General features: G+C 38.7%; 2 protein-coding genes across 3 annotated transcripts; both read right to left on the minus strand.

Annotated features, from left to right (window-relative positions):
- Positions 1 to 227: 227 nt before the first annotated feature.
- On the minus strand, positions 228 to 10,385 carry LOC139447369 (uncharacterized). 2 transcript variants are annotated; one of them, XM_071228685.1, is made up of 6 exons: positions 10,276 to 10,385; positions 7,203 to 7,493; positions 6,375 to 6,526; positions 5,078 to 5,473; positions 4,034 to 4,252; positions 228 to 1,434 (listed from the first exon to the last, which is right to left on the minus strand). In XM_071228685.1, the coding sequence occupies exons 2-6, from the start codon at positions 7,486 to 7,488 to the stop codon at positions 1,042 to 1,044; spliced, it is 1,446 nt and encodes a 481-aa protein (XP_071084786.1). In that variant the 5' UTR covers positions 7,489 to 7,493; positions 10,276 to 10,385; the 3' UTR covers positions 228 to 1,041. The 2 variants fall into 2 exon arrangements, with proteins under 2 accessions (XP_071084786.1, XP_071084787.1); XM_071228686.1 differs by lacking the exon at positions 10,276 to 10,385 and adding an exon at positions 9,809 to 9,894.
- Positions 10,386 to 13,195: 2,810 nt separating this feature from the next.
- LOC139448082 (uncharacterized) lies at positions 13,196 to 21,044 on the minus strand. Its single transcript, XM_071229592.1, has 5 exons — positions 20,760 to 21,044; positions 19,489 to 19,625; positions 18,410 to 18,808; positions 15,159 to 15,377; positions 13,196 to 14,641 (listed from the first exon to the last, which is right to left on the minus strand). Exons 1-5 carry the CDS (start codon positions 20,917 to 20,919, stop codon positions 14,249 to 14,251), a joined length of 1,308 nt encoding a protein of 435 aa, XP_071085693.1. The 5' UTR covers positions 20,920 to 21,044; the 3' UTR covers positions 13,196 to 14,248.
- Positions 21,045 to 21,954: the final 910 nt, after the last annotated feature.

The raw sequence follows: 21,954 nt of genomic DNA on the forward strand, positions 1-21,954 counted from the left end.
AGGATATACAGTAAAGTACGGTTATAACGAACTCAAAGGGACTACTAATTTTAGTTCGTTATAACCGTAGTTCGTTATAAGCATATATACAGCATAACTACAACAAATAGTCGGGACCAAAAAGTAAGTTTGTTATATCCGTCAGTTCGTTATAAGCGTGTTCGTTATAACCGTAGTTGACTGTAGTCACTGGGGGCTAAGTCTGGGCTGTACAGTTAAATCACCCACCCTACAGCCCAGACTTAGCCCCCAGTGACTATTTCCAGTTGGGACAAATGAAATCTGCCCTACAGCGAAACAGTTTTTTCAATTGGATCAAGTTTATGTGGATATACTAGTACCTAAATGACATCAAGTACACAACAGACGATTTCACTATTACGAAATTCCTTCTGTGTGAGATTCAGAACTTGTCAACCAACCCATCATATTATGAACTGAACATCAAAGATCGATAGAGTTCAGGCCTGCTTATGGGGATGAATTTCGGAAAGTTAGTCTAAAAGAAATAATAGTCTTGGTTCTCAGGCACCACAAGCTTCATTATAAAGTTCACCGCATGTTTTTTTTTTTTTTTCAATTTTTAAAAAATATATGTAAAAAATCCTTAAATATTCCGGTATTTTACTCATCAAGGAATACATTTATGTAGGGAGGCCCTTTCCCAGGTTGATTGTACACAAACTTTTTTATTGGTTACATACTATTTTATACAACCAAAAAAATAACTAAGACACCGAACTATATTTTCAAAAACCATTGCCTGAGAACCAATTCTTTTATTGTTTAGGCCTTATCAAAAGAGCCCAACAAAAGCATGGGATGTCTTTATTTTTGGTGCATTGAGATAAAAAGAAAAACACCATCATAATTTACGACATGACAAATACAGCAGCATGCAATAATTCATCATCGCCATGATTCAAAGCACCATTTTACATCTTGCCTGCACGGTCATTGACCTATACAACAGATAAAATGTCACATATCTGCCCCCATCTGACACACCCAGGGCTGTATTTTGCCTGCCTGTCTGTCTGTCTACAGTTTAAACTTGCTGACAGCCCCACATGCCTTGTACTTGACAGTCTTGTTCCCCAGATCCTTAAATGCCTCAACAATCTTCTCCTTATTATCTTCTGGGGGGGTTTTCTTCTTAAACAATCGGAACAGTTGGCAGAGTTCCGGCCAGTAGACGATCAGTGAGTGAATGTTTCCCCTAGGCGTCCGGACGTCAACAGTGGCCTTCGCATAGCTCACCTGGTCCAGGACGGGAATCATGCGCAGACAGGACTCACAACGCATGTCAGTTAGTTGGAAATGGAAACATCTAGGGTTTGGACAGGACATGTAAAGAGAGATGTCGATTCCCAATAGCTTTCCTTTTTCATAATGATCCTTCCGGATATGTTTAAGTTCTGAGGAGCGTGGATACTGGAAATACAAATAACAGATGGTTCAATACATGGCAGCTCATGTGCTAAAACTGGTCATACCAAATGAGATAAGGATGAGTTGTTGTACAGACAGTTAACATCGTCCAAATAAAACATCTAGAAATTTAAACCAACAAAATAAAAACTAGTCAGTCACACATGTAACGTATATGTCCGCAGATACGCCAAATTTTGAGGACCAGAAAAGAGATTCCATAGAAAGGGGTCAGCTTATCCACGGGATACACGTTCATGATTGTATTTTTCTGATCGTGATCTGTCAGAAACATCGCCTGAATGACGGTCTGATAGATTACAACTTCCTAAAAGTTTGGAAGTTGCCACGACTACAGCCATTATTGTTATAAATTATCAATAAAGTTATTATCATGTTGTCATTATTAAAATTTGTTATGCATGTTAACTATTTCCGATCATAAGTTTTCTGTTGATTGTTTAAGGTTTATTGTTCTTCATAAACTCTACAATCTTAACATATAACAATATAATCCACAGATGAAATCACCAATAGCTATTACGAACTTTTTGCAAAGTTTATAAATTGATAGTAAACAAGTATCTACCTTTATTGAAAGAGGCAAATAAACAATTGACACAGCGAGTTATTTTGTTCGCCATTTGCAAAAACATATGGTATTTTATTTTGACCTTCCAAAACTAAAGCTTGTTAACCACAAAATCAATTAAATTATGAATAAAGGCCATCATGTGCATTGAAACCTTACATCGAAAAGGTATTTAAAGACCATCATCAACGGATTCTCCATTTACAAGGGCTGGTCAAAAAGACAGATGTATTACCATTGCTGAGCTTGAGGAAGACACAGGTCTAAACCATGGATCCATTGAAACTATTATTCATGAACAATTACACATAGATAAGATATCTGCTAGTTGGGTGCCAATGTTTCTAAATTCTGATCTTAAGGAGAAAAGAACTGACATTGCCAGAGAAAATTTAGAACTAAATGAGGAGGATTTTGTTAAATTCAAAAAGAGATAAATAATGGGTGATGAAACATGGGTCTACCACTATGATCCCCGAGTCAAAACATCAATCCATGGAATAGCACCATTCCACATATCTGGTACCACAGAAATTCAAATCTTCAAGACCAGTGAAGCAATTATGGCCACAGTATTCTGGGATGCAAAGGGTGTGATCCTTGTTCATTACTTAGAAACTTAAAACACGGCTACTGATGCCTACTATGCTCATTTGCTTAATCGCCTGAGAGATTCTATCAAAGAAAAGCATTGAGGAATGCTGACAGCTGGAGTTCTACTCCTTCATGACAATGTCTCTTTCCACACCTCTCGACTTGCAAAGGCTGCTGTGCGATAATGTGGATTCGAAGAGCCTCCGCACCATCCATACTCGCCAGACCTGGCACCAAGTGATTGCCACCTGTTTCCTAAACTGAAGGAACACCTTTGTGGAAAGGGCTATGACGACAACGATGACCACAAAGCTGCCGTGAATGGGTTTTTAAGGGTGGCTTCAGAAAACATCTCCCTGGCTGGAATTGAAAAGCTTCACTATCGATATGAGAAGTGTATTGAAAAGCAGGGGGATTATGTTGAAAAATAAAAAAAACACTTTCACAATTTTGGGTTTTGTTTGTAAGGCTTAGAACTTTTTGACCAGCCTTCGTATCAATGTCCGTGCAACAGTTTATATATTGAACATAGTCTTTTTTTCTCCTGATTGTTAATAAAATTGGGACAACTTATGGATAAGAACTAATTTAATGACAGTAAAGGCGATGTTTCGGTATAGATCCTTATACTGTTGTCAAGCAAGACACAACGGTATAAGGATCTATACCAAAACGTTGCCTTTACTGTAATTACAGAAGTTATCCATACATTGTCCCTACTTTGTCACCCGTCAACTTCTAAGTAATGCCTATCAAACAATTGATAGGTTATAGTTTTACAATGGTGGCATGGCCAGTGCTCACAGAAATGCACATGGCAATGAGGTAGAAGCACATGCCATTGTAATGTTTTTAAAATTCCCAAACTATCAAAAGGCCCCAGTTCACCACTAGACCTATCTGTGTGCCAAGTTTGGTTAAGATACAGCTCATGGTTTTTGAGTTCTGCTTTGGAAATGAAACATGACGGATGGCAAGACGAAAGGACGGACGGACAGCACCCATTCCAATATCCCTCTTCAACTTCGTGGTGGGGGATAATAAAACATATGCTGCAACATGGAACTAAACCTGAAATGTTTACTGGCCTGAAGAATGATCAAATACAAGTACCTCCCTAACAAGCCTTTAACTTTAGACAAACTGACTCAGTTTAGCGGGCTAACAGCAATGTGATGCACTCTGTGTCTCTTTAACTGTGTCGCCTATACGATGCAAAATATCATGACATTTGACCACTTTACCAGAGAACGTACTATACGCACCCCTGTGTAATAGACGGTCCCTTGTACCAGTGCACATACCTGTCCAATACTTGTTTGGTTTTTGTCATTTCACGCTGATTCTCTCAAGTAAAGTGATCGGACAGATTGGACTCTGTTCTTGTTTATTTCCCACCAAATCCCAAAAGGTTACCTTCACCGAAGACTTCACTGTTGTGGTTACCAGTGGGTCATCAGGACTCAGCGGTGGTCGCTTCTTGCAGGAGTCGACCTGGATAACCCTGCCCAACTGCATGTCCTCTGCAATGCTGGCCCAGGTGTCCACATAGACGGTGCCAGTGTCGTCCTTCAGCTTGACTTGGCGATACAACAACACCTTTTTAAAGAACTTCCGTCTTGTGAGAGGAGATTGCTTGAACAGATATTAGGGACAATTGAGGCTGCAAGACACAATGTGTTCTGCGCAATAAATATTTCTGTTTTAGTGAAATAAACTACATAAAACTTAATATTATGACGGCTATAATGACTGCCTGATCAGTGATGCAGACTTTGACAAAAAGAGTTCTTGGGTCATAAAGTGACAAAATATATCACTCCTTGCAACACATTTGGTCAAATATAATATGCCTCAATTCTAGAGATGTAACGATATGCTGATGCACCAGACATTTGCAATATAACTTAACAAATATGACAGACTGCAATACAAACTTCTGAACAACGTTTCTAATACAAACAATTAATAAACAAAATAAAATTGCAAATCGGTTAAAAAAATAGAGAATAATCTCTAAAATTCCAACAAAACTTCCAAGTTGTTTCACGTAGCTGCTAATATTGCAAGATCTCTGCTTTACATACCGTATTCGACGTAATAAGTGCCACGCTCTAATTAGCGATATTTGCTAATATATTGGCTAGTGACCAATCCCAATTAGCACCCCTTCTGATTGATCAATGTACAAAAGACTTATTTATTCGCGAATAATACTCACTGGTGTGTTATATGCACCATTAATTATGGGCAATTATATTCTGGAAAAATATATCTGTCGTATATAAACATTTCAGGCTGTCAGCCTAAACCACAAAATTTATCTTTCAACTCAATTTATTTTTTCACCAAAATAATCTTCTGATAAGAGCCCCCTATTTCAAATTTTGAGAGCGCCCTTGGCGCTTATTACGTCGAATACAGTATATTACAATAAAAACCTCCGAAAGGTCCACCAACCTTTACTACCTTCCCTCTCAAAGTAAACCAGCTCATATCAGGCAGAGTGAGGACCTGGGATATTGGCACTGGTTCTCCTTCCCCAAATGCAATGGCAGTCATATTTTCTGGCACCAGAATCTCTGAGGCAAAGGTTGCCGTGGAGCAGTCCTTTGTGAGTAAAACCTTCCCGTTCCAGGTCACATTTCTCAGAATAATGCAGGCTTTCGGCTGGAACTTATCAAAGAGTGTTTCTTTTCTCACACAAATATCGACAGCTGAGGTAGCATCGGCTACAACGGCCATGAACTGTTTCTGGTTCGACTTTTCCTCCACTTGTTCCATCGTCATGACCTTGACATGTAAGGTCACATTCTGCTCATTGGGGGCCATCTTGAAATCCTTTATCCGCTTCAGCTGAGGGTGGGAAAAATGTCATTCAAATTATCTGAAATATCAGATATTGTGTGAAAATGATTTGTAAAATACTGTTTTCAATATACATTTTCTGAGTTTTGTCCCTCTCTTCTACTGACACATTCACTGCTAGTTGTATTTTTTCTGGAGCCGTCTTGCAGGGTTAGAAACTGGCACTAGTCCTGTAGTCCTTACCAAACTGCCCAATAGTAAAGGTATCCTAAGGACTAGCTGAAATTGGCCCACTTTAAGGGTTTTGCTATATGTTATCATTGTAAGGGCTAGTGGACAAAAACTGTTAGTTTCTAACCCTGTGACTTGGTATCTTTAGATTACCTCTGGCATATCGAAATGAAATAGGCTGAACATCTTATCACAAGTTTCATGGGCTAAAGAAATGTTCCCTTACATTACCACTGCAAAGTGATTTTGTTTTTGCATGCGTCATTACATTCTGTTTCCGTGTTTCATCTTGCCATCTTGTATTAATTTCACTGACAATTGAAAACTGTTTACAGGTTGCAAGTGGAAAATGTAAAGCACTTTACTATATGCATAGCAGAAAGGTGTTGGTTGCAGTGTATGTGGTGGTGGTTTGTTGTTTAACGCCGCACCCAGCAATATTCCAGCTATATGACGCCGGTCTGTAAATAATCGAGTCTGGACCAGAAAATCCAGTGATTGATATCATGAGCATCGATCCACGCAATTGGGATCAATGACATGCATCAACCAAGTCAGCGAGCCTGACCACCCGATCCTGTTAGTCGCCTTTTACGACAAGCATAGTTGTCTTTTACGGCAAGCATGGGTTGCTGAAGACCTACTCTATCCAGGATGTTCACGGGTCTGTGGAGTGTATGTTCTGCAGTTGGGAAGCAATGGATTAAACGGGACTCACTGGTTGACCGCTGGCTTCCTCACTGTCGTCCTCACTGTCAGAGCTTTCCTCTTCATCTGTGTCACACTCACTGTCTGGTCCAGTGTCCTGGTCCATAGATTCATGGTCTTCTGTCATTTCTGTGTCAGTCATAATGCTTTCCTCTGAAGATGCTATAAAAATATTCAGAGCTACAGATAAGTGGCGTATTTGCGTAAACTGCCCCCCCCCACCACCAACAAAAAAAAAGTTCAAAACCCATTTACTTTCCATTCAATTGCGTACAGAAACGCATGCATTAAACACGTCAAGTGAAAAACTCAAATGTATAAAAACAGCATGTGTAAATACCCACAAAAGCTTTTTCAGCATGCGTTCAACGGAGCTAATTTCCGAAGCACAATTACGATCTGATTTACTTTCCAAGTTAAGCCTATAGTTAGAACCGTAATATACATCTAAAACATTAATTATTTTTAGATTTCAAAATGTTTACTCATTTTGGGAAAACCCCAATAGTGTATTGAATAGATGAGTGAACAATAATTGGTTATTTTCAACGAAAAATGGAATAAACCAATTAAAATAGAAACTTTTGAGTAAAATCTCAATTGCTCAAAATGTTATCTAGAGCTCTATAATATATAATGACTGGTAAAAAACTACATAGCATTCAAACAAATAGACTGCATGTCAACAAAATATGTTATTTTCTGATGGTTGAGATCGTCTACTTCCTGTATAGACTTAGATATGGTTGGAATTGTATAACAGACAGATTTTGGCAGCGATTTCAAATAATTATGGAAATGATTTTGTCACCTTTAATTATATTGACAGGCTACTTACCCTTCTCCAAGCATTCTTGAATATGATCCTTAATGTGATCTTGTTCCCCTTCAAGTCCGTCCATGAAGTGTTTGAAATCACAAGGTGGCCTTTTCATCATCAATGTAACAAGTTTTTCAATTTTCTTGCTGTTTTGTGAAACATCTCCCAAATCTTCCATTTGTCCTGGGGTAAGTACACTATTCTCAAAAAGATGGTCTATGAGTTTCGTACCTTTTAGTACTAGGTTAGCTTTCAGGAATTTAAATTCCGTTTGGAGTATCCGAAAGGGATCTTTGCTTGACATGTTTCCTGAAACAAAGACCATTTATTAATAATTGTGGGACTGGTCCTACTTTATACTACACTGAAAATATTAGAAGTGAATCTCACTTAGTCCACCACATACTGTTTGTGGTCATTCCTTTCATTTATAGTCCAAATTTATAATTTTTTATAATAAAAGTGTCTCCAATGAATATTCCACAGATGCGCTGGGCTGCTAAAATAGTCAAACTATATATTCCGTCTGGAGTACCCTAAAGGGACTAACATGTTTCCTGACACAAAGATGATTTTTTAATAATTGTACCAAAAACAATGAGGACTGGGTCCTGTTTAGAAACTTAAGGTTACGACTGTCGTAAATCTTGGGGGTATAATTATCTTTGCGCTAAGATCACTTTGGGGAACAGGTCCTTGGTCCTGGTTGGTTTTGGTTTGGTTTGGTTTGTCTGTTGTTTAACGCAGCACTCAGCAATATTCCAGCTATATGACGGCGGTCTGTAAATAATCGAGTTCCCATGGACCAGACAATCCAGTGATTGATATCGTGGACATCGATCCACGCAATTGGGATACGATAACATGCATCAACCAAGTCAGCGAGCCTCACCATCCGTTCCTGTTAGTCAACTTTTACAACAAGTATAGTCACCTTTTACGGAAAGCATGGGTTGCTGAAGACCTATTCTAACGGAATCTTCATGGGTCACATGAGTGAGTGAGTGAGTGAGTGAGTTGGGTTTAACGCCGCTTTTAACATTATTCCAGTTCTATCGTGGCGTGTCAGCTTAATGTGGGAGGAAAGCCCGAAGTGATGCAGGTCTCAGACGTTTACCACTTCGGTGAACCCCACGAGCAGGGGTATGGTGCTGACAAACCTAGGAACATAATCTAGGCTAACCGAGATTCAAACCCACAATCAAAGGTTTCTGGCGTGCCAAAGGGACGTAACTCTGCACAGCGAATCACAGAGCCTGAGATGACCGGGCCACCTGTGCCCCCACATAACCGGACAAAGAAATATGTCCGTATACACATGAAACAATTGTGAATGACCGCAATGAATTTACCATGTTTACATGTGGCAGCTCATTAAAACTACTGATAAGCATGTTGTATACAACTGCCATTTCTGTTCTGATAAATAAAAGTGACAAAACGTAAAAATGTTTGGAATTCGTTATCATAATAATGCAGATAGACATATTTTTCAGTCAATTTGTAAAATAACTGAATATTCAGGCGTTTAGTAAATTTCTTTAGTGAAAACTTTACACATTTTGACTGTAAAAATATACACACGATAAAATAAGCAATGCTAAGGTGAAATATTTACTTTGTGTTGCAAGTCAAAATAATCTAAACAAAAACTGCACAATTACCAAGCAAGTGACTTATCAAAACTTCGTCACCATTACCGAAGCTCACAACAAAGATACCTACATTTCCTTATTATTTCCAAAACTGTATTTCATTTTGTTGATCAATGTGACCATACACACTTATACTATCAATAAAAGTGACTATTGCGTTTACGAATGGCGCAGCACAGGTCACGAAACAGACATAGATTTCTCCTATACCATCCCCTTACTCGCGGGGAAAAAACAATAACAAAGGCAACAACCAGTCCCAGGGAATTGCTCTAGATCAGTGCCCCTTGAAAGAAGTTGTTATCCATAAATTGTGTCTACCCGTACTTTGTCATCTGTCAACTTGTAAGTGATGCCTATCAAACAATTCATTTACAGAAGTGAGGTGAGGTGAGGTGAGGTGAGGTGAGGTGAGGTGAGGTAAAATTGGGTTTAACGTCACATGCAAGATTATTGCACTTATATAGCGATGTGCATGCACGTGTGTGTGTGTGGCTGCTTGTACTAGTCCGGGCTGATGCCAATTTATAGCGCTAGCTCACTGAGATACCATGCCACAGTTTAACATGAATACCCCACTCAGACACAGTATACTGACTCCGGGCCGACCAGTCCTTGTGTTAGCCCCTTAATGCCGAGCGCCAGACAGGGTAACAACAAGTACCATCTTTTAACGTCTTTTGGTATGACGCGGCCAGGGACCGAAACCCAGACCTTCCGCTCTCCGGGCGGACGCTCTATCACTAGACCATGGAGGCGGTCTTTTCAGAAGCGGTCAGCTTATTTTCTGGAGAGTGAAAATGGCTTCCATAGCGTGAGGGCTGCAACAGAGAAGGATCTACGTATCTCCTAGTTTCCTTCTGGTCTCCGTTTAATTCATATGTGAGGCGACATTTTTTTTATCTCTTGGTATACGGATGTGCCGCTCTTTCAAAGTCCAAATGTTAAAAAAAATTATATGAAAATTACCCTTTTTTCATTACGGCCGATGTTTTCGCCAAAAAGTTCAAACAAATAAGATTTCATTTCCTCGTCGAGTGTAAAGCAAAGGGAAGTCACTCTGATATTTCTCGCTGGGATCAATCCTTTTCTAATACCATCAAAGCTTGTCAATGCAAAGCGCAGTGGTGACCAGTTTAACTCTTTCAACACTGTTGGCCGGTTTCAAGAAAAGGTGAATGGGAGAGTGGACCGTGACGTCACACGCATGAGCAATTCATAGTTTACTGAATTACTCATGCGTGTTAATGGGGTTAGCTGACCCGTAAAACGAGCACAAATTGCATGCGCTCGTGGTCCAGCGTCGGCTAATGAATGCGGTTCAGCCGGCAAGGTGCGTTCGAGCACCCACAGCTCTAATTACATATGGAAAAGTGCCCCCGGTAAAGTGCACTACTCCTCACTCACGCCCGTTCAATGCGCTGCTAAGTACTTACTTGACACTTGTACTGATTGCAGTTTTCAAACAGAGGTGAACAAACCAATCCACTCTGTTACGAGAGAGTGCATATGCGTTCCTCTTTCCTGTGCAGTTTGCATCTGCAGCGGGTTTTTCCCACTTCGTCGGAGAGAATGCTTCTCTGTGGCTCATTGAGTATTTTCAACACTATAATGACCAATGAGAGAGGTCCACTTTATTCGGCACCAATTGCAAAATTTCGGAAAATTTCGGTTGTTTTCGGCTTACCGCGTCAGATATTCTCACATGTGAAGGTCACGTCGACCAGCACCGGCTAGGTCCATGTCATAGAGATTTTATGTACGCATCAGGCGGCTGCCAAACGTACTTTTTCCTTTTGGACTGGTCATATATCGAATAGTGGGTGTCGGTGAGATTGGCCATAGGACTATAACATATATTTTTCTGCATATAGTTTTATCTATAACATATTTTTCAGCACCCTAGCTATAATAAATGACTATTTCCTAAATTATGTTCAAATCTATAACTCAATTATTTGAAAAAATAGAACTGTCATGTTTTCGCACGGATTGACGTACCGTATTTCCTCTATTAGACGCCCGGACTTCTATTTATTTCGGACAAGCCTTTGACCCGGCGTCAATTAGAGGCCCGGCTTCTATCAATACCCCCATTTCACTGTGACCACGAATGTCCCGAATCATTATGTCATTTAGGTCCCCAAAAGGGATCATTAATTGTATCAAATCATCGACCCGGCGTCTATTAGAGGCCGGGCTTCTATTTTTTGCACTGAACAATTGACCCGGCTTCTATTAGAGGTCCGGCATCTAATAGAGGAAATACGGTACATACCCTCCCAAAAGTTGTCATAAATATTGGCACCCCCACTGCTTTCACTGCCTCATTTTCTCCTGATCCGACCTTTAATGTCGCCCCCTCTCCCTATAATAAAGTACCCGTCCCTTTTCGCCATATTAATACATCGGGTGTTTCTTATAAATGTTTGTATTTTCCAAATTTACACAACTTTGAATTCACCACCATGTATAGTGTGTATCGTTTTCCTATGATGTAATCAATCCATTCTTACTTAAAAGATATCTTAGGGCGATCCCTGAATCAACGAAAGTCCCCTCGTAAAATCCCGCGTACTGATGACAGTGAACACGCCATTTTGTAAACGTCGGTCAACGTGATGTCATACGTCAACATTGTTGCACAGATTAGGTAATTTCTTTGAGGTGAAGGCCCTTGAATGAGAGTGCGCTCGATCATTGTACCATGCTGTTTACAGTTTCAGTTATGATGTAGATTTTGCACATCTTTTATAGATTTTTTCATACAAATAATTTCACTTTGGATATTTGTCAATGTTCAAAGTGATATCATACGTAAATATAGGCCACAACATGTATGAACGAACCTTTGATAATCTCCTGTTTGTTTGAACATTGTTTACATAAGAATTGATAAATTTATAGTGTCAAATACGATATTTCTTTCCTTTGGACAAGTGTTACAAGATGAAGTGTAAATGTAACTGCAGCATGTACGCATTTCTTGGGATGTGTAATAGTCAATATTATAAGTTCATATAACCAATTTTAATGTCTACGAATAACCGTTTCATTTTATTTTATAACTAAAACTGAATATATTACTGTAATATTTAAATAGATAATATTTTTCGTTAAAATATATGCACACATCTCTGAAAGAATTGTCTTGGTCTTGGAATTGTTTTTTATGTCGTTTGATACACAGAACAGTGATATCTAACGATTCGTCAGGTGCGCGTTAGTCACAAACAATTGACGAATTATTCCTCTCGTTTTGCATTATATAATAAATGGGTTCATTCTTTTTTTCAATATTGTGATCACAGAATATCAAACTCTTTACTTTATTTCTCCAGGAATTGTAAAAAGTATAAAAAACAAAACCCATGCCAGGTACCCCCTTGGTTCAACTTTTTACGATGATCCTGATAATTCTATACTAATAGAGCTTCTTCGCATCTTTTATTATGTAATTCTGAGACGAGATGAAGAGAAATAATAACTTAATTAAGAAAAAATATATGTCCAATATTGAATATAATCTTGGTTGGTTTGAAATATTCTTTTATCAAAGACGTTATCAAAGACATAAAACCAGCCATGACGTCAAAAGGAAAGGTGCTATTTTTTGTGGTATTTCATTACATTTGATGATAAGGCTAGTGGTCCATTAATAATGGTGCAACATAAGTCAAATTACTCTTACACAATCATGAGAATGTTGGAATCTAAGGACAAAGTTATAGGTTAGATAGGGCCATCCATTTCTCTATTACCTCATTTTTATGAAGTACGATAACTGATAACACCAGAGGTTTAAGAAGAGAAGACCCCCTTTGCAGTGATCTAGTGAAAAGAGTAGAGTAGTCAGCACGTTGCCTGTCTGAGGTAAACATGTTGGACGTTGCCTGTCTGAGGTAAACATGTTGCACGTTACCAGTCCGAGGTAAACATGTTGCACGTTACCAGTCTAAAGTAAACATGTTGCACGTTATCTGCCTGAGGTAAACATGTTGCACGTTACCTGTCTGAGGTAGATATGTTGCACGTTTTCTGCCTGAGGTAAACATGTTGCACGTTATCTGCCTGAGGTAAACATGTTGCACGTTACCTGTCTGAGGTAGATATGTTGCACGTTTTCTGCCTGGGGTAACCATGTTGCATGTTACCAGTCTAAAGTAAACATGTTGCACGTTAACTGCCTGAGGTAGATATGTTGCACGTTACCTGTCTGAGGTAAACATGTTGCACGTTATCTGCCTGAGGTAAACATGTTGCAGGTTACCACTCTGAGGTAAATAACACACAAATGGTAATACTGAATGAAATTTATTCAGAATCGTCTTTAGTTATTTGTTTCATCACCTGATATATATGTACAGTTGTTCACGCAATGTTCGATAAATAAACCACCATGTGCCTCAAATTTTACAAAGGGCACATGTTAGTGTTCATATCACAATGGGTGCTCTCCTTTAAGTCAACAGAAGCATCCTGAAGAACCGATTTCTGTGCTTTATTTGATCTCTCTGTTTCATACATTTGACCAGCTGGTTACAGCCTGCGGTGATACTGAACTATCATTTTCAAATTTATAGACGTCTTTCAGTTGTCAAATAAATCATGCCTTGCGCTTTTGATCTCTCCACCATTTCTGATAGATTTAAACTCAAATATAAGTAGTAATGCATTTGTTGTCTGAAAAGGATGCATAGCGCCTTAATTCTGACCTCCACTCTTTAGAAGATTCCGGGGTAGAATAGGTCTTCAGCAACCCGTACTTGCCGTAAAAGGCGACTATGCTTGTCGTAAAAGGCGACTAACGGGATCGGGTGGTCCGGCTCGCTGACTTGGTTGCTGCATGTCATCGATCCCAATTGTGTGGATCGATGCTCATGATGTCAATCACTGGATTGTCTGGTCCAGACTGTTCTCAACTGCGAGAGTAAAACCTAAGCTAGTTTGAAACAACCGTTCCAAAATCAATCACCATTATAACTTAGATATTCCAGTTCATGATATGTAGAGGCTGTGATATGGCAGGTTTTACATCATATCCCATATCAACCTTATCGTTATTTGAGCAGTTTCTCATCATAAAAAAACTCATTTTCTCTAAATGTTTCAAAAATCTGAGGGACGGTCGGGTAGCCTAGTGGTTAAAGCGTTCGCTCGTCACGCCGAAGACCCGGGTTCGATTCCCGACATGGGTACAATGTGTGAAGCTCACTTCTGGTGTCCCCCGCATTGATATTGCTGGAATATTGCTAAAAGCGGCGTAAAACCATACTCACTCACTCACTCAAATATCAGAAATCAAAAGTTTTATTTTTCCTATTCGAATACCATATCATCCAAGCTGTCTAATTATAGGAATGTGTTGCAGTATGTTGACTTGGCAACTCATAATGTAGTGTATTTTTTTTAATGCCTGAATTTTATGACATTTCCACATGTCTGATACCGAACAGAGTTGCCCTGCAGGTGCCGAAACTCATCTTCAAGTGTAGACATGCTACTCCTCAAAGATATGCTTTTGCCAAACAATCCGTATAGTTGACGTAGCTGTGGCCAGAGGACTGTCAGTGATCGGATCTTGTTCCTGGGTGTGGTGACAACGACGTCAGCAGTTGTGTGCAGGACTGGGTCCGGGATAGCACAGGCACATGATTCGCAATAATTGTTATCGTCAAGTTTCCAATGATAACACAGTGGTTTGGTGCAAGAAGTGAAGATTTTAACATTAATTCCTTCAAGTGTCCCTCTCTCAAGTCTGCGTTCCCGATGTATATCTTCAAATTCTGATTTATGAAGTTTCTGAAAAATAATTTATACTTTCACTAAAACACCTATCTTTTAGAAAATATATTTTCAAATTGAAAATTATCCATTCAAACACCATACAATGCTAAACATTATGCAAGACATAAAATTTCTTAAAAAATAAATATATTACCACCCATTTATTTCATTTTCGAGTTTACGTGATGTTTGCGTGTATGGTGTATTGTTTATTACACAGTTTGAATTACGTCAGAATTATGCAACCATGACAATTTGTTTTGGTAACCAACCTGCTCATGAATCCTTTGAGCGTACAAAATATCGATTTAAATGTTTTGGTCAACGTTTTGATAATCAACGAAAACATGCTACAGTAAACTACGGTTATAACGAACTCAAAGGGACTACTAATTTTAGTTCGTTATAACCGTATTTCGTTATAAGCATATAGACAGCATAACTACAACAAATAGTCGGGACCAAAAAAGTAAGTTCGTTATATCCGTCAGTTCGTTACAAGCGTGTTTGCTTTAATCGTAGTTTACTGTACCTGGATACGTGTCTTCCTTGTGGTTGTCACTTCTGGATCATCGACAGAATCAGATTTTTTTATTTTGCATCCTGTGATTTTGATGGCGTCCCCTGCTTGAAGGTTGACAGCTACGTCCCCCCAGACGTAAACATACACAAAACCTGTGCGGTCTTCAAGTTTGATTTGACGGTGTGTCAGCAACTCTGCATATGGGCGTTCTTTAGTAAGAACCGATTGCTGAAACAGACCAATACATAACACATACAGCTTATAACAACGACAACAGATCAGATCGAAACGTTGGTGTTGACGTGGATAGAATGCTATCAGTTCTCTGTAATATTTCCAGATCGTAAAGAATATAATTATTTTTATAAGAAGATTACACAAATATATGTAGCTTGTAACTTTAAAGGATTTGCAAAATATCTTCAGGACCTGTTCCTGTGTCCAAGATGCCACTTGTATGATAACTAATGCATAAAAACTGTTTTATATCAAGGGATATTGTGAAAGAAGTTCAGTTTATATGTGTAACCAACAAATGTTATCAGAACATGTGGCAAAGCTTGCCAATCCTAAGTGTCACCTATTATAACTATTATCAGTGTCACCTATTATATAACTTTCTATCTGCAAATGTCCATCCATGATTTTTGACATTATAGTAAAAATAACATTATGATTTTGAACGTTTCAGTCAACTTTAGGGGAAATTTCACTATTGACAGCAGCTTTTATCGATCACTGAATGTTCGTGCTAGAAGCACTTGCTAGACATGATCTATTTGATATATCCCCCCCCCCCCCCACCCCCCACCCCTCAGTATATAGTCTCCCCCCTGATTATTCGGTTTGTTCCAATGTCTTTAAGTACTATATTCTTTAAATAGTTATCTTTAATGTAAGGAGGGTTACTTTAAAAAATAGATTATGAAATATGGTCATAATGAATTGATATTTCAGCATATTTTATTTGGTAACTGTACCTTCCATCCTAAAATAAATATAAGACATTATCATACCAAACAAATTTGAATGAAATGACTAAATGTAACAAATACACGTAGGTTACTGTTGTAACTAAATTCAGAAATCTGATTAATCCTCGCAAACATTCGGTTTTAACACCAACTACCTGAAAAAAAACCGACTGTGGCTCTCGCGTCACGGATCTCGCTTGTCTCTTCGATCCTGAGGGTGAGTTGTGTTAGGGTTAAGGTGCATGCAGGTTACCCCCAACTCCGTTCTTAGCCCTTGAATCCCCTTTCCAATCAAACATCCTTCACGATCCTTAGGGTTAGGCATCACGATCACGGTTCAAGTTCTAAGACCCTTTACGTGATTCTAAAACCTGACGACATGGTCATTCCTCTTTTGTACTGGATTCCAAAGCTCCATAAAAATCCCTACAAAGAGAGATATATTGCTGGGTCCAGCAAATGTACCACCGAATCCCTGATTCAAAGACTAACCATAATCGTCAATACAATCAAGGAAGGACTTTCTATATATCACAGAATGTATTTGAGACAAGCGGAATTAATAACATGTAGATTCTCAAAAATTCAAAGAATTTGCTTGACTTTTTTGCAATCTCAGAAAAGAACCAAGTTCCATTCTGTCAGAACATTTACTTTTTCAACTTTGTACACCACTATCCCACATGCCACAGAAAACAATATGTGAAAAGCTGAACTTCCTCATTGATAACATGAACGTAAAAGTTGGGGGCTAGACATTAAGGCAAGAAGTAGGCATCCCCATGGGCACCAATTGTGCTCCCCTTCTTGAGGATCTGTTTTTATCCAAACAAGGTAATTTGGCCAAGAAGGTTAACTATTATAGCTTAAGGTTAAACCGATGATCTGATATCGTTTAATAACGGTCAAATAGCCAATTCCCTTCCACTGATTTACCCACCCGAACTAGAAATAAAGGAGACCAATGAGACCGCCTCATCTGTTTCATATTTAGATCTCTGCATAAAGATTCAGCTTTTCTTGTTTTGTTGTTTTACGCCGCGCTCAACAATATTCCAGTTATATGACGGTAGTCTGTAAATAATCGAGTCTGGACCAGACAATCCAGTGATTGACATCATGCGCATCGATCCACGCAATTGGGATACGATGACATGCATCAACCGAGCGAGCCTGACCATCCGATCCCGTTAGTCGCACCTTACGGCAAGCATGGGTGGCTGATAATCTATTCTACCCCCGATCGTCAAAACTCTTGCTCAGAAGTTGTTAGATCAAGGTTACAACATTCAAGGCCTCAGTAAAACTTTCACAAAGTTGTATGACCCCTCTACACGCGAATGGGACTTATCCCATGAAGCGCTGCCTTGTCGAACCTACCCAGAAATTCTGAGAATGTGAAGACACCCCAACACTGCAGTCTTCTGCATTACCCAGATTATCAGAAGAGCTGTGTTCCTTGTACTCTCCCAATGTCAGTCAACAGATTGGGAGGTACCAAACCTGGAAGGCACCGACAATGGGGCGTCGGACAACTTTGTACTTTGGATTCGAGCGTGACATTTCGAAAGCGAGGTCTGAATATATGCTATGTTTTTCCTGAATCTTGCCAATCACATTACTGTCAAAAGGGACAGAAAATTCAATAATATAATGATTTCACTGGATTTATCAAAAAGGACAAGATCCGATTTGTTAGCCTCGATTCGTCCGAGGCTGTATTCGGGCCTATTCCAAAGATTTTTGTATTTCTCATTTTCCATGACGCTCTCTACATATTCTGGGTAGTACCATGGATGGACCTCTGTGTCAAAACCACAAGCATGTCGAAGACGGTAACAAAATGTTATTATTATTATTATTGTTTTATTATTCACTACCACTAGGTATATGTATTTACACACATTTAAGGCCATCTTTAGAAAATCAATAATTATTCTTGTCACACCATTACACACAATTACATTTTGCCCTCCAAAACAATAAAGTAATTAAATATTACTTCTTTTGAGACTGAGCCATGTTAATAAATCTATAGAGATCTGATAATATCTGATCAAAACGGGGGTATATATCTGAGGTTACTGATTTACAAATCGCAATGCCACAGAACATAATATACATGTAGGATGAAGTCGTTAGGGAAATTCGGAATGCTATCAAGTTGCAGAGACCCGCAGATTTGTGATAATAAGCGGGCATTTAATGATAATTCTATCCATTTTAGCTATAATACGCGACATCATTGACTCGAATAGTCCATCACCATATCAACATAATACTTACCTGTACCACCTTCCCTCTCAGGGCCACAAATGACTTAGCCGGACGAGTACGTGCTTTTGATATGGGAACTGCTTCCCCTTGTCCAAACGCCTCGTCAATGACATGCTGTTTGATATCGATTGGAGAAACAGTGATAGCTGTACATTTTTCATTTGCAAACAGAACATTGCCGCTCCAGTCAACATTTACCAGGATAACTCCACCTCCAACAATGAATTTGTGAAACAAATCTTCGTTCTTTCTAACACAGACGTCAACAGCAGAGGTATCATCTGCCACTACTGACATAAACTGTTCCTTGCCAGATTTGTCTTCAGTTTTGCCCCTCTCTACTACCGTCACGCGCACGGCGAGGTGTTGCATGGCTTCAGCCGTCTTGAGATATTTTAATTTTATGAGCTGAAATATCAAGTTCATGTCAACATCCATTCTAAAGATAAAATAGAAAGATAAAATAGAAACGTATGATTTTAAATAATCAAAGATAAACAAATAATCATTGTTACATGTGCAGATGAAATGACCCCTTAAAGTTCCCTTTGGAATGGAATGTTTTTTCATGGGCCATGCGGCGACTGTGGTGGCTTAAACACCTGTAATTTGTTACATTCTGTTTCTGTACATATTTGTATCTGTATTTATTTCCCACACTGACAATAAGCATTTTCATAAGCGTTTCATGTAGAAAAGTAAAATCACTTTACTTTCGGCATAGCAGACAACAGATGTCTCAAATGTTCATGATATATGATACGTTGGGATGTTGGTTGGTTGGTTGGTTTTTACGCCGTACTCAGCAATATTCCAGGTATATGACGGTGGTCTGTAAATAATAAAGTCTGGACCAGACAATACCGTGATTGACAACATGAACATCGATCCACGCAATTGGGATCGATGACATGCTTTAACCAAGTCAGCGAGCCTGATCACCCGATCCCGTTAGTCGCCTCTTACGACAAGCATAGTCACCTTTTACGGCAAGCATGGGTTGCTGAAGACCTATTCTACCCCGGATTTTATGGGTGATACGATGGAAGGTGTTCTGGGATGGGTTGTTCTCCAGAGGGAGTACTCACTTGATGTCCACTCCCACTGTCTTCATCTTCATTACCACTCTCACTGCCAGTGCTTTCCTGCTCATCGCTCTCTACATCAGTGTCTTGGTCCATAGCTTTATGGTCCTCCATCATATCCGTTTCAGTAGTATTTGTCTCTGAAGATGATATACAGATCTTATATATTGACTTGTAAATGATTACATAGTATTAAAAAAACCATATTATGTTATTTTGTGGTGGTTGGGGTCGTCCACTTACTGTAACCTTCACAGATGTAATCTCCGTGAACCTATTCGGGGAACTTGTTTTATACAACACTGATCACCTATCACATCAGTTTGAGATACTTGAAAAGAGTGAGAATGCTTTCACGCTGCCTTTATTAATATTCTATCAATATCACAGCTTCTTAGAGATAACTATCTAATCACCGCTTACACCTAATCATGTTTATTATAGAACGATTTTGGTAACAAAGTCTTTAATCATCCAAAACTTGCTCCCACAGGAGATATCGCTTAGATGAGATCAAGCGATATCTACACTGTAGATATCGCTGCAATGAAATTACATCACAATGCTTTGCAGACCATTGTGACATCACTGGTTACAATGACGTCACAATCAAATGACATCACTAATGGCTCTGCTACTGAAGCTGTTAGCAGTACTTTTTACTGAAGACACTACTAATCACTGTCTACAAATTGAAACATTTGGAAGAATGATGTTGGATGATAAATAAAATCTCGCCCTCGTGTCTTTTGATATCAAATATATCAACACTTGTTGATAAAAGTGGCAAAGATCCTTGGCAAGTCTCGGAATTTTTCCACTTTTATCAACTCGTGTTGATATATTTAATATCAAATGACACTCGGGTGAGATTCTCTATATATCTAGACATAGATTTGATATCGTCGGAATCGGACTATGGACTCTTTTGGTTATGCAAAAGGTTCTGTCGCTTTTCTTCAAATAGTCGACCGATTACCCGTCAGCAAGCAGTCTTGAAGATAAGCCTTAATTTGATTTTGATCCTCCTCAAGTCCCTACATGAAATGCTGGAAATCATTAGCTGACCTTCTCATCAACAACACAACACAGTTTTCAGAAGTTCTGACTGTTAAGCGATACATCAATAATGTCTTCCATCTGTTCTGGGGTGATTACATCATTTTCAAAAGGCTGTCTATGAGTTTTGTACGGTTCCAGTAGGTTAGATTTCAGATTTCAAATAATTATGGAAATGATTTTGTCGACTTTATTTATATAGACAGGCTACTTACCCTTCTCCAAGCATTTTTGAATATAATCCTTAATGTGAACTTGTTCCCCTTCAAGTCCGTCCATGAAGTGTTTGAAATCACCAGGTGGCCTTTTCATCAACAATGTACGAAGTTTTTCAATTTTCTTGCTGTTTTGTGAAACATCTCCCAAATCTTCCATTTGTCCTGGGGTGAGTACTTTCTTCTAAAAAAGATGGTCTATGAGTTTCGTACCTTTTAGTTCTAGGTTAGCTTTTAGGAATTTATATTCCGTTTGGAGTATCCTAAAGGGATTATCGCTTGACATGTTTCCTGAAACAAAGACCATTTATTAACAATTGTAGGACTGGTCCTACCTTTTACTACATTGAACATATTGGAAGTGAATCTGACTTAGTCCACCACATACTGTTTGTAGTCATTCCTTTCATTTATAGTCCAAATTTATAATTATTTATTATAAAAGTGTCTTCAATGAATATTCCACAGATGCGCTGGGCTGCTAAAATTGTGAACTATTGTCTCTTTATCAACTAGATCTACATATGTATAGCCAATTTTGTTGTTCGATGCTCATGATATCAATCACTGGATTGTCTGGTCCAGACTCGATTATTTACAGACCGCCGTCATATAACTGGAATATTGCTGAGTGCAGCGTTAAACATCAAACAAACAAAACATATGTATAGAGCCTTTTAGGGTGATATATTATGGAAGTTTATTAGATAATTAATCTGTTCGTGAGATTATATATAACGTTATGCTTTTGACGTCGTAAAGCATATGACGTCATATCTAGTGACAATAGTGGGAGGCATGAATACATTAAGGTGTGAATGCACGAATACACATTGAGCTACCTGTGGAAGATTTGAAAATTATACTTTTGAATTAAGTTAAGGTTTCAAAAGCCTCATGAACATCTGTTCCTTTTCCATTCGTAAATGTTTGTCATTATTAAATAATTTATGAAACGGAAAGACAGTAAAATGACCACTCCCGCATTCATCAATGTGTTTGCTTACATTTATACAACATACATTTGGATCTAGAATTTGCCTTCCACTATTATTACTAGCTATGACGTCAAAAGCCGAACGTTGAAGGTCGCCCAGGTTGAAAGTGCAGACTAATATGCAGTTACCGCCTCCATAACACCTTTCTGGGGTCAGACAAAGTGGGACGTCCAATACAATGCTTTGGAACATTGTCA

This window comes from Haliotis cracherodii, unplaced genomic scaffold (assembly GCF_022045235.1).
Source record: "Haliotis cracherodii isolate W230 unplaced genomic scaffold, xgHalCrac1.p SCAF_7, whole genome shotgun sequence".
NCBI classification, from domain to species: Eukaryota; Metazoa; Mollusca; class Gastropoda; order Lepetellida; family Haliotidae; genus Haliotis; species Haliotis cracherodii.